Below are 15,879 nucleotides of genomic sequence, written 5' to 3'. Positions count from 1 at the left end.
TTATGTTAAAAGCTTTTAAGAATGGCCACAATCAGTGAATTACCTGTTGACTTTAAGAATCAGACAAGTTGAGTCTCTAATTTGGGTTTGTTATCAGGGGCCACATTAATGATAATAATAATAGTAGTAGTAGTAGTAGTAGTGGTAGTAGTAACATCTTTTGTGCATGTAGAATTCTGTATTATCTCACTAGCCACACAACAACCCTGTGTTTTAGAAGAGGCGACTGAGGTAAGGGCCAGAAAAATTAAATTAAAAGCACATGACCAGTAAGTTGAATAGACAAGACGCAAACCCAGTTATTCTCTTTACTGTATTAGATTGAGATAGATTATCTATTTGTTCATTTGTAATCCATGATTTTTCTTTATTTTGAATTTAAAATGCAAGTTTAATATCTAAAACCATACAGTATTTATTTGATCTGTCTGGAAGCATTATAGATTGTTTTTTCTTCTCCAATTTAAAAATTGCTGTTAACATTTCTTTTACTAAAGGAAGAAAATAGCGTTTTATCTACTCGATAAGGAGAAACTAAATATCAATTTGAATACTTTCAGATATGCAGTCCATTTAAAATGGCTTATAGGTTCAGTTCAACTCTAATAACTTTCTAAAAGATTTTCTCATTTATGGGCTAACAAAATAAATACTTGCAAGTTAATATGTATCAGAACATGTACTTTTTAAAAATATATATTGTTCATCAACTCTTTTTTTGTTCATTAAGAAAGTTTACTTTGGATTTTTTCCATCATAAAATATAGTTTTTCCAATGTAAAAAGCTAAAATTTTGCTTTCACATCTTTTTTTACCATCAGTATCTCCAAAACAGTATACATTAAATTAGTTACCTTGCTATTGTACTTATGTTTGACTTGTCAGGATTTCATATTTTAGTAAAAATAAAATAAAAATTTAACTTTAGTTCTGAAGTAGCATCTTGGTTTTTATTTCAGGTTTTATTATCTTGTTTCTTTGGATTAATAGACTAGTATTTGGCATGATTACCCAGGTATTGTTGAAGTGGTGGTTTTAATTCAATGGATAGAATTGGTGTCTATTAGAAGGTGAATCATACAGCCTTGCTGCAGAGGCCATTCATATCAATGGGGATCATACCTTAGAAAAGAAAACTAAAGCATATGTGTGGTCACAACCAATCCTTGTCATTATGCCATGAAAGCCTTGGGATTTGTGATCAAAGCAATGGGCTTATCCTGAACTGTGGTATAACCTCTGGTTGAACCTTTCAAATTTTTATTTTAGGAGATGATACACTACATTTTGACCATGTTACTTACCTCTAAGACCTGATGGCCTAATTAAGTGATAGTGATTAAAATTATTGTCAGGAAGTCAGAAGAAAATGTGAATTGTAAATATCTCTGTCCTCTGTCAGTGTTGTTTACTTACCATTTTCCACTGATGTTTTAAAGAATTGCTGAACATGTGTTTTTTATCCAGAGCTGAATGTTCTGTTCTGATGAATATAAAACATACTTCACTTTGTAAATGTACATTAGAAGTATTAGAAAGACATAATCTTTGACTCTATCACTAAATTTCATCTGTCAAAGGAGATAATTCTGCACTATAATATTTGGTGTTATATCAAGGCATAGTTCTTAGAAAGATGCTTTTAGGATTAAGACAGAATTCTACTTATAACTTGAATGTCACTATCATCCATAGTAAAATTCAGGCAGTATATATACTTATTTATTTTTTGGTTACATGTTGGTGTACCTCAGTTGAGTTCAGTATGTTTATTTTATGGTAAGAGGGTATTCAACTCCCATCAACTGATTTACTTATGCAGATTTCCTTCCAATGAGATTGTAATATGGTTTAAGTATATGTACTCACTCCTTTACTTAATTGTCCTTATTTGATGATGTCCTTTATACTATATTAGATTCTTTGTAATCTTTCTCTTCAGTGTTAATTTATTGGGAACATTTGTCCTACTTTAAATTATCTCCTACTCCATGTATATAGTCCTCTCTAAACCAACTAAATAGTTCTTCATTGATCACTGGAAACACATGATATATGCAAGTTTCCATCTCTGTACCTCTTCTTAAGATATTCCCCTTGTCAGGACTGTTCTTGTCTTTCCCCTCTGCTAATATTTATCTTTGACTTTAAGTACCATTCTTCAATCATTCATTCAAAAGATTTTTACTGAATATCTAACATGTGTCACTCACTATGTCTAGGCTTTGGAGGTGTAGCAGTGAACAAGATACTTAAAGTCCTTTATCTCCTGGAGCCGTCAATTTAGAGGGAGCAATACAGTTTGATGAGTGTTATATTAGGGAAGTACAATGTATTATGTTCTTCTCCCTAAAGCTTTCTCTGACCACCCGAACTTTTAGACATCCTTTTCTCTTTTGAATTTCTAGAGTACTATTTGTGCCTACAACCAATTTCCTCCTAAAAAATGTATCCTTTCACTGTTAGATCTGTGATCTGATCTGTAGAGAGGAAGTGGCACTCACGTCTCCATGTCCCAGATCCTAACACAGTTCTTTGCAGAGTAAAAATGAAATAAATGCTTTTTGTGATTATGATATGTTATATCACTCTTCATACCTACCTAAAGCTTATATCAAATAATCAATTAAGTAATGGGAACTTAAAAAAGTTTTGTACTGCTCATACTGAATTCTCTCTACCATTTTGTCTCCTAGAAATAACTGTCAGTGAGTATATTGGTAACTTTTTATCACTGAAATACAGTTGACTCTTGAACAACATGGTTTTGAACTGCACAGGTCCACTTATGTGTGGATTTTTTTAAATAGTAAATACTGTAGTAGTACCCTGTCCAATGTTGGTTGAATCCATGGATTTGGAACCACCCATGTGGGATACAGAGGAACTGCAGATAAGGAGTGCCAACTATAAATAACACTCAGATTTTTGACTGAGTAGAGAGTAGGCACCCTAACCCCAGTGTTGTTCACATGTCAACTGTATGTATAAATTCATAACCACCAACTCAAGTATATAAGAAATGTCCTAATTTGAATTCAAATCTTCTTTATATTATGCTAGTAGGAAGTTCTTTCACAGTCATTAGATGGGTAGGGCAGAGACCTCCTTTTCCCAGGGCTTGAATGAGATCCAGGCTTATGTGGTACCTAGAAAATTGGCTCTCACATCTTCAGTTCATCTTGTTCACTAGTAATATCTTCATTGTCTAGGACACATGGTCTTTTAGAAGCTGGCAGCTCTGCTGATTATCTAAGCTTGAGTTAAGAAATATTTGCTGATGCCAAAAGCCCTGGTGCCAAGGGACTGTCTTCTGTAAGTGCACCATCATGAAGCCATTGTGTAGAGGTGGGCAAATTGTTCTCTATGTAAGGGTGCTTGACTGAAGGAAAGGAGAAGCAAAAATCCAACCTGTACTGCACTTACCAAACTGGGTTCTCTTGGGGCTGAATTAGCCCAGAAGGATTGCTTTTTTCTAATTCATACAGAGGCACTATGTGGACAAGTAGGGACCTTGATGACCACTTACCATCCCCTAGGTTCCAGCCTAACCTCTTCATCCCCTCCCCTTGCCCTCAGGCTAAAGAAAGCTGACTACAGATTTTGAGAAACTTGGTTCCCTAGAGGAAAAACTCTTCTTTGGTTTCTGTCTTTTTAAAAATATTAACCTTTGACACTGCTTCTCCTAGACGTTTTACATAATCTCCCATTTGCTTAGACTTTCACAAAGGACAGAAAAAGAGGATGTCTTCAGGAGGTCTCTGCTCTGCACCTTGCAAATGTTCTGGAAATGCCTGACAACTCTCTTGAAATTGGAGAAGTGTATGGGGTGGGAGGTTGGGAGGTAAAAAATAAAGAAGCAAAACATAAAATTCCTATCTCAATAAATTTCAAGTGAAATATTAAGCTTAACTTTTAATTAATAAAGTTTAAAATCTTAATTTTGAAATATTTTTATAGTGTCCACTCTACAAAATTATAGGGTATCTATCTTTAATAGGAAATTGCAAATAAAATCTGTGGTAATTATGGAAATTGATGAATTATTACCTCCCTCCCAGCATTACAGAAATTATGCAACTGAATATTTAACATGGTCCAGTAAGATTTAAAAATTGCTTTCTTCGTATCTTTTATTACAAATTTCTTGTTTATTTTATGTGTAATTTTGCTCCATTTAATTTTGAGTTAAATTAACTGAATTTATATTTAGAGTAAGCTGTCAATATTAAAATAAAATAAATTCATAATAAATTTATGTGTTTAAATAAAGTAGGCCACGAACAAAATATATTTCTGTTAATTGAATTTATTTATTTATTAATTAATATATTTATTTATTTATTTATTTATGGCCGTGTTGGGTCTTCATCTGCTGTCTAGGCATGGTCTCAAGAAAGAGTATATTTTTTGCATATTTTTACTATGCAATATATATCTCTGATTTATAATGCAGATGACTGATCTCCCAAAACTTGGGAGAAACCTAGCATCCAAAATTCAGCCATTATAATTGTTTTGATTCCTAGGAGAATTATATAGAAGCATAATGAGTATAACAGGCAGAAGAAGGACAACATCCTCTAATTGTGAGAGCATTAGGGTGAGGGTACGGGTGGGCAGGTATTATTGAAATTTAAAGAATAAGTAATTAATTAAACCAAAATGCTGCTTTTGATTTTGGATACACAAGGAAGGCATGGTCCTCCATTACTATTGTAGAACAAGACTTGGCAATAGTAACATTCCTCTTTACTAGCACAAGTAATATATGGAGTGAAAGTAAGACATTTTGGGAAATTTTCTCAAAGTTGGAATTTATTTTTTTTTATTTTTATTATTTATTTATTTATTTATTTATTTATTTTTGGCTGTGTTGGGTCTTCGTTTCTGTGCAAGGGCTTTCTCTAGTTGCGGCAAGCGGGGGCCACTCTTCATCGCGGTGCACGGGCCTCTCACTATCGCGGCCTCTCTTGTTGCGGAGCACAAGCTCCAGATGCGCAGGCTCAGCAGTTGTGGCTCACGGGCCCAGTTGCTCCTTGGCATGTGGGATCTTCCCAGACCAGGGCTCGAACCCGTGTCCCCTGCATTAGCAGGCAGACTCTCAACCACTGTGCCACCAGGGAAGCCCAAAGTTGGAATTTATTGAATGCATACTTCAGCAAATTGATAGTTATAAAGTGACATATTTATATACGGGTAAATAATAATTATAGCATATTTTAAAAATTCTTCCTATATGTGTAGTATATATACATATATACATATATAAATAAAATATTTTTTTCAGGAGAACCAGTTGTTTTCTTATGATGGAAGAATGAAAAGGTTTTGTTTACTTTTTTAAAAAAATTGCTTAGAATATATGTTAAAAACGTATTTTAAATGTTTAGCACTGTATATATTATGTAATAGAACCCATGCTTTTTTGATGATTATGGACACAGGCTTTAGAGTTAAAGAAATCTTGATCTAAGTTCCAAATTTATCATAAATCAGCTGCATAACCTTGGGCATATTACTTAACTTCTTTGAGCCTTAGTTAATTTTTTAAATAGAGATGATACCTTACCTTGTAAAGTTGTTGTGAAGATTAAGTGTGATAAGTTGTTGTGAAGATTAAATGTGATGTTTATTAAGAGTTTATTTTAGTACTTGACTCATCTCATGCAGTAAGTTATTTAACTAAAACAAATTGAATATAGCTTTTTGTTGCATAAAATATGTCTTTTGTCAATTAGACTTATATGCATCATTTTGGAGAAGAGATTCTTAAAATTGTTGTATGAACATTGCATCATTTCATTTATGGTTAAACTTAATTAAACTTATTAAATTAAACTTATGTTAAACTTAACAGGATCTTCCTTTTAAAAAATTTAATTTTGTTCAGTTTAAATGTTTTGCAAGTCAATGATCAGGTGGTTGTCAGGCATTTGGAGGACAAGCTCATTTCTACTCTGCTTAGTTAATTATTGTGATTGTAAACAAAGGATGTACGATTCAAAGTCAAGGAACATTTCACATGGATGATGGAGGTGATAATAGCTTAATTCCTGCTGAATTTTTTTTCTTTGCTCTAGTGAGTTCATACTGACCTTGTCCAAAATCTGATGACCTCCCTATTTCACTCAACCATTTGGAAAGCCGGGCCTGCCATAGCTGGCCCTGAGGGGGTATCTGAAAGACCACTGAGTCACTGACCCATGTCAAGACTGGATTTCAAGTCTGATCTATAGGACCTCTGAAATAGTTATACATGGGGCTTATTGTACACAAAAACCTAACTGGCTGCATTTTTCTGCTTATTAAGTATCCTGTTAAAGCGTATTTTAAATGTCCTTATTAAAGTCATGTTTATATTACTTAGTTTCTCATGCAGGTCATTTTCTAGAGTGATTATAAATTTTGATCTTTTATAAGAGTTAGTACCTTAAAACTAAACTTGAATGTTTTGAAATGTGAGCGAAACATACTGTTACACCATGGCCAAATGCAATGAATATCTTCCTGGTTGGTGATGGACCAAAGCATTTTAATGCTTATAAAGATTTTGGGTTTTTTCTGGCAAAAATTCCATATACCTCAAAAAAATCTAGTTTAAGCTGTTGTTGTTATTACAGCATGTTAAACTCTGTTTATATGTTGTCAAACCTCAAATATTACTCAAATGTTGGTATATAAGAGTCTTGAGTTTGTAAGACTTGTCCTAAAGGAAAGCATGTGACCACCCAGTAAGGTGTTATTTAAATTTGGTTGGATGGGATCTGTCTACCTTAATAGAACTTTATGATAGGGCTATGATATGAAAAGAGAAAAAAATTTTCCTATGTTTATTTTGTTCTTCTGCACAATAGGAAATGATCAGCCCTTTTATGAATACCTAGTCAGTATTCTACAATTTATAATATGACATTGTCTTTTATTTTTGTATAGGAGTTGATCCCTGAATTTTATTATCTCCCTGAGATGTTTGTCAACTTCAATAATTATAATCTTGGAGTGATGGATGATGGGACAGTAGTGTCTGATGTTGAACTTCCTCCTTGGGCCAAAACCTCAGAAGAATTTGTTCGCATAAACAGATTGGTAAGATAGTAATCATCTACTCTGTCTGTCATGAGCCTTTTCTCAAAGTATCTTTCATGTGTTGGTATAATCATTAACCCTTGCTCTTCTGGGCAAAACTGTAGTTGATAGGGATAACTGAAAGTGATGTAATAGTTCATGAATCTCCATATATACTTTATAAAATCTTATTGACATGAAAGGTATAATGGTGTCTTTTATTCTTTTATGCAGAATTTAGGTTACTTTTATATGAACATGATGATTCAAGATTATAAGTGAATTTCTTGTAGAATTCTATGCTTTTTCAAATATGAGTTTCTTGTACTAGGAGAAGAACATAATTCTGTGTTCAGGTTGGAAGGCCATTGTACATTTTGATAATAGAAACAAGATTTTCAAATTATGTGCTGTATCTGTCTTTTGAAGGAAATCTTCATCTAATATTTAGAATATGAAAACTTAAAAACTGAAAAGTGCAATAATCATTGTGCTTACAAACAACTCCTCAGAATCCTCTCCCGTGGACTCTTTAATGTCCTCTGTTGTATGGGTTCTGGATTACTTTATGAAAAAATAATATGACTTTACCTTTTTACCTTTAACTTTCATAAATGCTTGGAATCAGGGAGCTTTATTCTCAGTTTTTTAAAGTAGTTTCTTTATCATACTTCATATTTCATATTAAAAATGAAACCTGGGGCTTCCCTGGTGGCACAGTGGTTAAGAATCCACCTGACAATGCAGGGAACATGGGTTCGATCCCTGGCCTGGGAAGATCCCACATGCTGCAGAGCAACTAAGCCATGCGCCACGACTACTTAGCCTGCGCTCTAGGGTCCACGAGCCACAACTACTGAGCCCGAGTGCCACAACTACTGAGCCCAAGTACCACAACTGCTGAAGCCTGCACACCTAGAGCCCGTGCTCCGCAACAAGAGAAGCCATGACAATGAGAAGCCCTCTCACCACAACGAAGAGTAGCCCCCACTCGCCGCAACTAGAGAGAAGCCCGTGCACAGCAACAAAGACCCAACAGCCAAAAAATTAAAAAATAAAACAAACAAATAAATAAATTTATTTAATAAATAAGTAAATAAATAAAATTAAAATGAAACCTAAATTGCATTGTATTTTTAATTTGCACTAAAACAAGGAAAATTATTTCATTTTAGTTTTCTTGGTATGCTTACCTTTTCTACCAACAATTATATATTTTAATCCTGTACAGTATTCTAGATCCTAATTGTAATCCCATTATTACTGAAAATTCATATTTTACGTATACTGGAAGCAGTGCAGTGGGAGTGGAAAGAGCATAGGCTTTGAAGTTAGACCAGTTTTCCTAATCGTGGATAACTCAGATTGCTGGTTATGGGACCTTAGGCAATTTAACCTTTCTAAGCCTTGATTTCCTCATTGTCATTTGAAAATTATTTGTGTAAAACTGTAGTTATGTATGTAAAATGCCTAGAATTTTCTCTGGCTTACAGGAGGCCTTCAGGCAATAGCACCTAACATTATTCTATCACAGTCTTAAGGTACATGTTGCATTTTGGTTTACTGCATGTATTTTTCAAGTTTTTTAAGTTAACTGTAATTAAAATGAGAGCCCAGGACAAAGCTTAGCTCTGAAAGATGTTAAAGGAGATGTCAAACTTTTAAATGTGACAGTTATCTATGGTCGTGCATTTTTTTTTTTTTTTCTCTCCAGGGGTATATAGATGTCAATAGAAGGTCTAGTCATTCTGCAGTTTTTTGGGGGTTTTTTTGTTATTTGCTTTCAGTAATTTTCTGTGCTTTTAAAACACATTTATTGAGGTATAATTTACATACTGTAAAATCCACCTTTTTAAAAGTGCTCGATTCAATGAGTTTTAATAAATGTATACAGTTATGTAACCATCAGCACAATCGGCTTACCTCACTCCAAAAAGTTTCCTTGTATCTGTTTGCTCCCAGTCATGGTCCCAGGCAACCGCTGATTCTGTCTCTTTAGTTTTGCTTTTTCTAGAAATTTTATATAGATGGAATCCTGCCATATGTAGTCTTTTTGTACCTGACTCTTTCACTTAGCATGATGTTCTTGAGATCTCCATATTGTGCATATATGAGTAATTTCTTTGTGTTGCTGCATAGTATTCCATTGTATAGATATAACACCTTTTGTTTATTTACCAGTAAACAAGGCTCTTAAGAATGTTTGCATATGTCTTAGGGTGGATATCTGTTTTCATTTCTCTTGGATAGACTCCTAGGAGTTTAATTGCTGAGTCATACGATAAGAATATATTTACCATTTTGCATTCCCACCAACAGTATGTGAAGTTTCAATTTGCCATATCCTTGCAAAGACTTGGTATTGTCAATCTTCTTTATTTTAGCTCTTCCAATGATTCATTGTGATTTTAATTTGTATTTCCCTAATGACTAATGATGTTGACCATCTTTTCACAGGCTTCTTTCCTACTCTTAATATGTTCTTTGGTGAGCTATCTATTCAAATCTTTTGCCTGTTTTTTAATTGGGTTGTATGTCTTTTTATTATTTAGTTGTAAGACATCTTTATATATCCTCCATAAAAATCCTTTGTCCAACATATGTTTTGCAGATATTTTCCTCCTAGTTTGTGGCTTGTCTTTTCCTTTTTAATGGTTCCTTCTGAATCACCATTTTTTTTTTTTTTTGAGAATTATGTTTTATTCAGTGGACTTTCTAAGTACTTCAAGCCCAGGTAGTTGGAACATCAAAAGATTACTGTTAATTAAGGAAAACCAGGTATCTGAAATTAATGAATTTAGTGCTTCTCTGTGTATGGGAAGATGCAAGAATCTGGGCTCTTTGAAGTCATTCCTTTGATATACACCTTAGCTGTCTGGGGCCAGTATCCTGTTCTTTCCCTCCTGAGTCCCCGGGGGTGCACCGTTGGGGGTGGCAGCAGTGCCTGAGGGCTTACTGTGGGGCGACAGTGTATGGCAGGCTGAATCACCATTGTGAATAAATGTTTTTGCTATTAGGTAGATGTAAAATAATATTTATATAAGATTTGAAAGGTATAAATAATCATCCCCATTCTTGAGGAATATATTTTTTAAAAAATTAAAACCATGTTCTGATCATTTTATTATTGAAGCATTTTTTTCTCAATTTATACTTTTAAGTCTCAAGGGAACCAACTCTCTATTAATCATTACCATATTTAAGTATTGTTAAAAATACAAAGAAATTTGTTAATGTGTTTGCTTTAAAAGTGGTCTAAGGCAGAAACATTTGAGTAAGTTACATTTAAAGCTCTTCAACAATATTTTGACAATTAAGAAAATGTAACTGTATAAAGTAACATAAGCCACTCTCCTGATAGTACCCCCATCCCTACTTTCAGTACCCTCTCCTCAGAAGAGCCAGGTCTATTTGGAACAAGTCTCACAAGGGCACCAAGGAAAAGAAGGTGGCAACTTACCAAATTGTTTTCCAATCAGATTTTGGTTTTGCCTGCTCATGCTCTAAACTTATGTATGACTATGAAATGTTAAACAGTAGTATTTTATAATACTAACTGCACATTTAATGTAACTTATTATTGAGTTATTAAACATTTGTCCCAGTGATTCCTCTTTCTCTGAGTTTTACAGATGTCTTCATAGTTTAGCTTCTGAATAAGCTTATATTCTTAACAGAACTCATAAAAATTTACTGCAAGTTAAATGCAAACATTTTACAGTCAAATATTTACATCTCTGATAATTTTAACTCATAATTAGGAAAATACTTGATTTTACTTACATGTGCCTTTAGGAAAGAATTTAATAACTCATTCATTCATTGAAAAATATTTATTACACACCTATGATGAACAAAGCTTTCCTACGGTGCAGTTCATATTGATTCGGTTTAAATTCTCCTGTTAACTTTCTGTAAGTGACTAAATTATTAGTATGGTATTTTATGTAGGTTAGCCTGTTATCGCATAAGGGTTTTATCGCCCTCCTCTTTTTGGTTTACCTCTTCAAGTCCACAGATTTTATGCAATGGTTGTAGCTCATGAAATGCATACTACTTTGATCTGTGACCTTTTTGCGGTGCTAATCGGGTTCCTGATATCATTATACCTTGCTCATTAATCATATTTCCTGCAGCCCGTCAGGCAGCCAGACAGCACAAGTCCCTGTTTTCAGCCCTCTGTTGGCAGGTTTCTGCTTTTCCAGATTATTACAGACGATACTTTGGCTTCTCATAGCCAGAGCCACATCAAGCTGTGTGTTACAATTAAAGTCAGATGGTCCTCAGGTTGAACAGGGATATAGTGTTGCAGCTGTCTCTCTTCCTGGAACAAACCAGCCCCAAGAACAGATGATCTATAGGACAGTGAATAATAACAGATTGTACGGTACTCCATTGGTAGCAGGGGATCATAGATTTAATGAACTGACATACTCATTTTAAGATACCCAGCATGTCTTTTTTAAGTATTTGGTTGCCCAAGTATTATTTCAAGGGAATAGAATATTTTTAGGAGCATGATTTTGATGGTGGACAATAACGCTACATTTTCTTTGTGTTAGAGGACTGTAAGTGCTACCTTATCTATAACTGTTTTACTCCCTAAGCTTTCTGCAGGTAGTGAAGATGTAAATAAGGATTTGTGAGTTGGCCTTAAGTGTTGAATTTATATACAGAAGATAATATCCTGTGTATTTTAGAAAGAAACACTTTCATAGGTCTGATTATTCTTTCAGGTATATAAATTAAATTTTCTTTGTTCTGAAGAGTTGGAATCAGGGTAAAACCAAAGCAGTCTTAACTACATCCAAGAGATTGGCCTGTTTTATTTAATACTTCCTAGACCAGAAAAAAAGTTATTCCAAATACTGCTTCAGAAATATAAATGAGAAACAGGCTCTCATACTTCCAAATAGTATGAAAATGTGTGAATTCAGACTGCTCATCATTATCTCATGATATAAGGTCGATGTTATGGACCTATATTATACTGCCTCTTACAACCTTTGAGTTTTAAGTTGAATAAGAGACAAAGAAAATCATACTCTCAGCAGTAATATTATTTGTAAAAGTTTATAAAAGTTGGTGAAGTGGAGCATTTTGTTTTTGCTGCAGGATGTGTAATTTATTCAAGTTATAATAATAATGAAAGTAATTTGTTCATCTAACAGGTACTTACTGAGTTGCCTATCTATGTACCAGCACCGTTAGACTCAGTGAACCAGGCAGACAATACCTCTACTCTTTGGAGGTTCCTTCCTTTTTGCTAACTTAGGCTGTTGAAGTAGAAAGCTGCTCAGGGCTGAGAGGTGGCATGAATTTAGTAAAGGAAGGCTCCTATTAATGAACTGTCCTGAGGTTACCAGTTAGAGTCACCTTTGCTTTTGTGTATCTTCTGTAGCTTCTCTCTTTCCTACTGTTTCATAAAGGTGACATGGGTTGTCACTTGCTTGAGAAGATAAAGAAAAATTAAATGAGTGTGTTATCTTCTTTCCAGATAATATATGGACAGATTAAAAGTGATTTTTTTATATTGTGGTCTACGAGAAAAATAAAAATTTCAAATTTTATTTCACCACCAACCTCGTCTTTTCCTATCTATTGCTAAAATTTAAATCTCTTCAGCATAAATCTTCATAGATCTTATATATGTGCATGAACTAGGTCAGTCTTTTCTTTTTCCTTTGAATGGAAAATTTACAATTCTTAAGTGATGAGACTAAGACTCTCTTTTCCCTGATGAAAAAGTGCTATAGATGTACATATAGCAAGACCTGCAGCTTGAGATGGCTGAATTTGTAGTGATATAGCAATTAGATTATTGTAATAGCATATTATGTTCTAAATTACAGCGTTTAGAAACACTGTAAGGTTGAAAGGTTTGCTTGAGGTTTGAAAGGGGTTGCACTTTTTTGACCTGTATTCATATCCTTGTTTCCATTTTCTGAAGAAATGGGATTCAAAACCCTGTTTCTTAAGAGAGCTGACTAAGCAACTTTTTTTTTTTTTTTTGAATACAAATGCCAGAAGCTAACATGCTTTTTTCATACTGTTCCTTTTCCAATTGCCTTTTCATTTTACACATTGATAATGATGTGGCCAAGAATGTAAATAGTCATGGTGGTATAGTTGGTGATAATTATTCTCAACTATGGGCGTATCCTTCCCTCCACCTCCCCACTCCCTGCAGTGGCTGGATCTAAAGCCCTGGGGAATGGGGGCAGATATGTATGAATAATTTTAAAAAGCTAAAATTATTATTGTTTGGTTTGCTTTTAGTTCTGTATATCATTTACTGTGAAAATTCTAGTTCTGAATGGCCACCTAAATAAGTGGGAATAAAAAGATGTACTGTATTGATAGATTATTAATTCTCCCCAAATTTGTTTATAAATGCAATATGAAAACCAATCCAGGTCCCAGTAGGTTTGTTTCGTTTTGTTGGAATATAAAAAACTGATTGCAAAGGGTAAAGGGCCAATTATAACCACAACCCTTTCTGAGAACAAGAACAGATTTCAGAGGGACTTGCTTTACTATATATCATGAATTATTTTAAAGCTGTAGTAATTAGGGAAATTAGGAGAAGGAGACTAATCAAAGTGAACAGAGAACCCAGAAACAGACTAGGACATATAAAGAAACTTCATCTATCATAAAGTTGGTATTACAGATCTGTGGGGAAAGGAAGGACTTCTCAATTTAGATGCCAAGATAAATAGTAATTGTGTTGGTTTCCTAGGGCTGCCATAACAAAGTACCACAAACTGGGTGGCTTAAACAACAGGAATATATTGTCTCACAGTCCTTCCTGGGAGGCTAGAAGTCTGGAATCAAAGTTCAGCAGGGTTGGTTTCTTTTGAGGGTTGTGAGGGAAGAATTGGTTCCAGGCCTCTTGCTGGCTTGTATTTAGCGGTGCTCTCCTTACGTCTGTTCACATCATCCTCCCTCTATGTGTGTCTATCTCTGTGTCCAAATTTTCCCTTTTTATAAGGACATCAGTTATATTGGATTAGGGACCCACTCTACTCCAGTATGACCTCATCTTAACATAAGTAATTACATATGTAATGGCCCTATTTCCAAATAAGGTCACATTCTGAGTTACTGGGAAGTTAAGGATTTCAGCATATGAATTTGGGGGAATACCATTCAACCCATAACAGATATTAATATGGAAAAAAATTAAGTTGTAACCTTATACCATAAACAAAAATTAAAATATATTAAAGCTTTAAAAATAAAGTAAAAAGTGAATTAATGAATAAAAAAACAAACAAAAGGCAAAATTATAAACTTTTAGAAGATAATACAGGAGGAATTCTTTGTGATCTTGGAATAGGGAAAAGTTTTCCAAACAAGAAACAAAAAGTGAAATATGATATATTACATTAATTGACTTTTGGATGTTAAACCAACCTTGCATTCCATGAGTGTATCACCCTTGGATGATATAAATTCTTTTGATCTGTACTGTATATTTTGTTGAGAAATTATTATTTTTTAGGACTTTTTCATCTATATTCATGAGGAATATTGGGTTGTAGTTTTCTCATGATATCTTTGTATGATTTTAATATCAGGATTTATATTGGTCTCATAGAATGAGATAGAGCAAAGTGTTACCTCTTCCTCTATTTTCTGAAAGACCTTGTGAGAGATTGCTATTATTCCTTCTTTAAATGTTTAATTGGATTCACCACTGAAACTGTCAGGACACTTTATGTGTGTGTGGCGGGGGGGGGAAGATATTAAATTACTAAAACAATTTTTTACTTGTTATAGTTTTATTCAGATTCTCGATTTTTTTCTTGAATCAGTTTCAGTAGTTTGTGTCTTTCTAGGCATTTGGCCATTTGATCTAAGTTGTCTAATTTATTTGTATAAAGTTGTTCATTGTATGCTTTATAATCATTTTAATGTCTCTAAGGTGGGTAGTGGTATTACCTCATTCGTCCCTGATTTTTGGTAGTTTGTATCATTTTTTTCCCTTCGTCAGTCTTGCTAACGGTTTGTCAGTTTTGTTGATCTTTTCAAAGAACTGACTTTTCACTTCATTGTTTTTTCTCTGTTGTGTTTCTATTTTTTTCCCTTCATTGGATTTTCACTCTAATATTCATTGTTTCTTTCCTTCTGCTTGCTTTGGATTTGGTTTGCTCTTTTACTGGATCCTTCATTTGGAAAACTAGTTTGTTATTTTTTTTTAATTGAAATATGGTTGATTTATAATGTGTTAATTTCTGCTGTACAGCAAAGTGTTTCAGTTATACATATATATGCATTCTTTTTTTAATATTCTTTTCCATTATGGTTCATCATAGGATACTGAATATAGTTCTCTGTGCTATACAGTAAGGAAACAAGTTTTTTTTGAGTTCTTCCTTCTTTTCTTTCTTTCTTTTTTTTTTTTTAATATTTACTTATTTGACTGCACCAGGTCTTAGTTGCAGCATGCGGGATCTTTTTATTTGCAGCATGTGGGCCGTTTTAGTTGTGGCATGCGGCATGCAGGCTCTTCTACTTGTAGCATGCAGGATCTAGTTCGCTGACCAGAGATTGAACCCTGCCCCCCTGCATTGGGAGTGTGGAGCCTTAACCACTGGACCACCAGGGAAGTCCCTCTTCCTTCTTTTCTAATATTGGCTTTTACACCTATAAATTTCCCTTTATGTACTATTTTTGCTACATCCCATAAGTTTTGATATTTTGTTTGCTTAATTTCATTTCTCACAACATTTTCTAATTTCCCTTGTGATTTTTGACTCATGGGTTTTTCAGAAGTATACTGCTTAGTTTTGAAATATTTGTGAA

The 15,879-nt window shown here is 33.9% G+C and overlaps 1 protein-coding gene across 4 annotated transcripts in view; it reads left to right on the top strand.

Annotated features, from left to right (window-relative positions):
* LRBA (LPS responsive beige-like anchor protein) overlaps positions 1-15,879 on the top strand; it is a 751,667-nt gene that overhangs the window by 592,565 nt on the left and 143,223 nt on the right. For all 4 annotated transcript variants that reach the window (XM_057546722.1, XM_057546725.1, XM_057546723.1 and 1 more), the window contains exon 47: positions 6,937-7,089. In XM_057546722.1, coding sequence (XP_057402705.1) covers positions 6,937-7,089 — 153 coding nt within the window. The remainder of the gene's footprint in view (positions 1-6,936; positions 7,090-15,879) is intronic.

The sequence above is a fragment of the Balaenoptera acutorostrata genome, chromosome 5 (assembly GCF_949987535.1).
Source record: "Balaenoptera acutorostrata chromosome 5, mBalAcu1.1, whole genome shotgun sequence".
In the NCBI taxonomy this organism is placed as follows: Eukaryota; Metazoa; Chordata; class Mammalia; order Artiodactyla; family Balaenopteridae; genus Balaenoptera; species Balaenoptera acutorostrata.
Note: the sequence above shows the minus strand (reverse complement) of the source record. Positions and strands in the feature narration are given on the sequence as shown.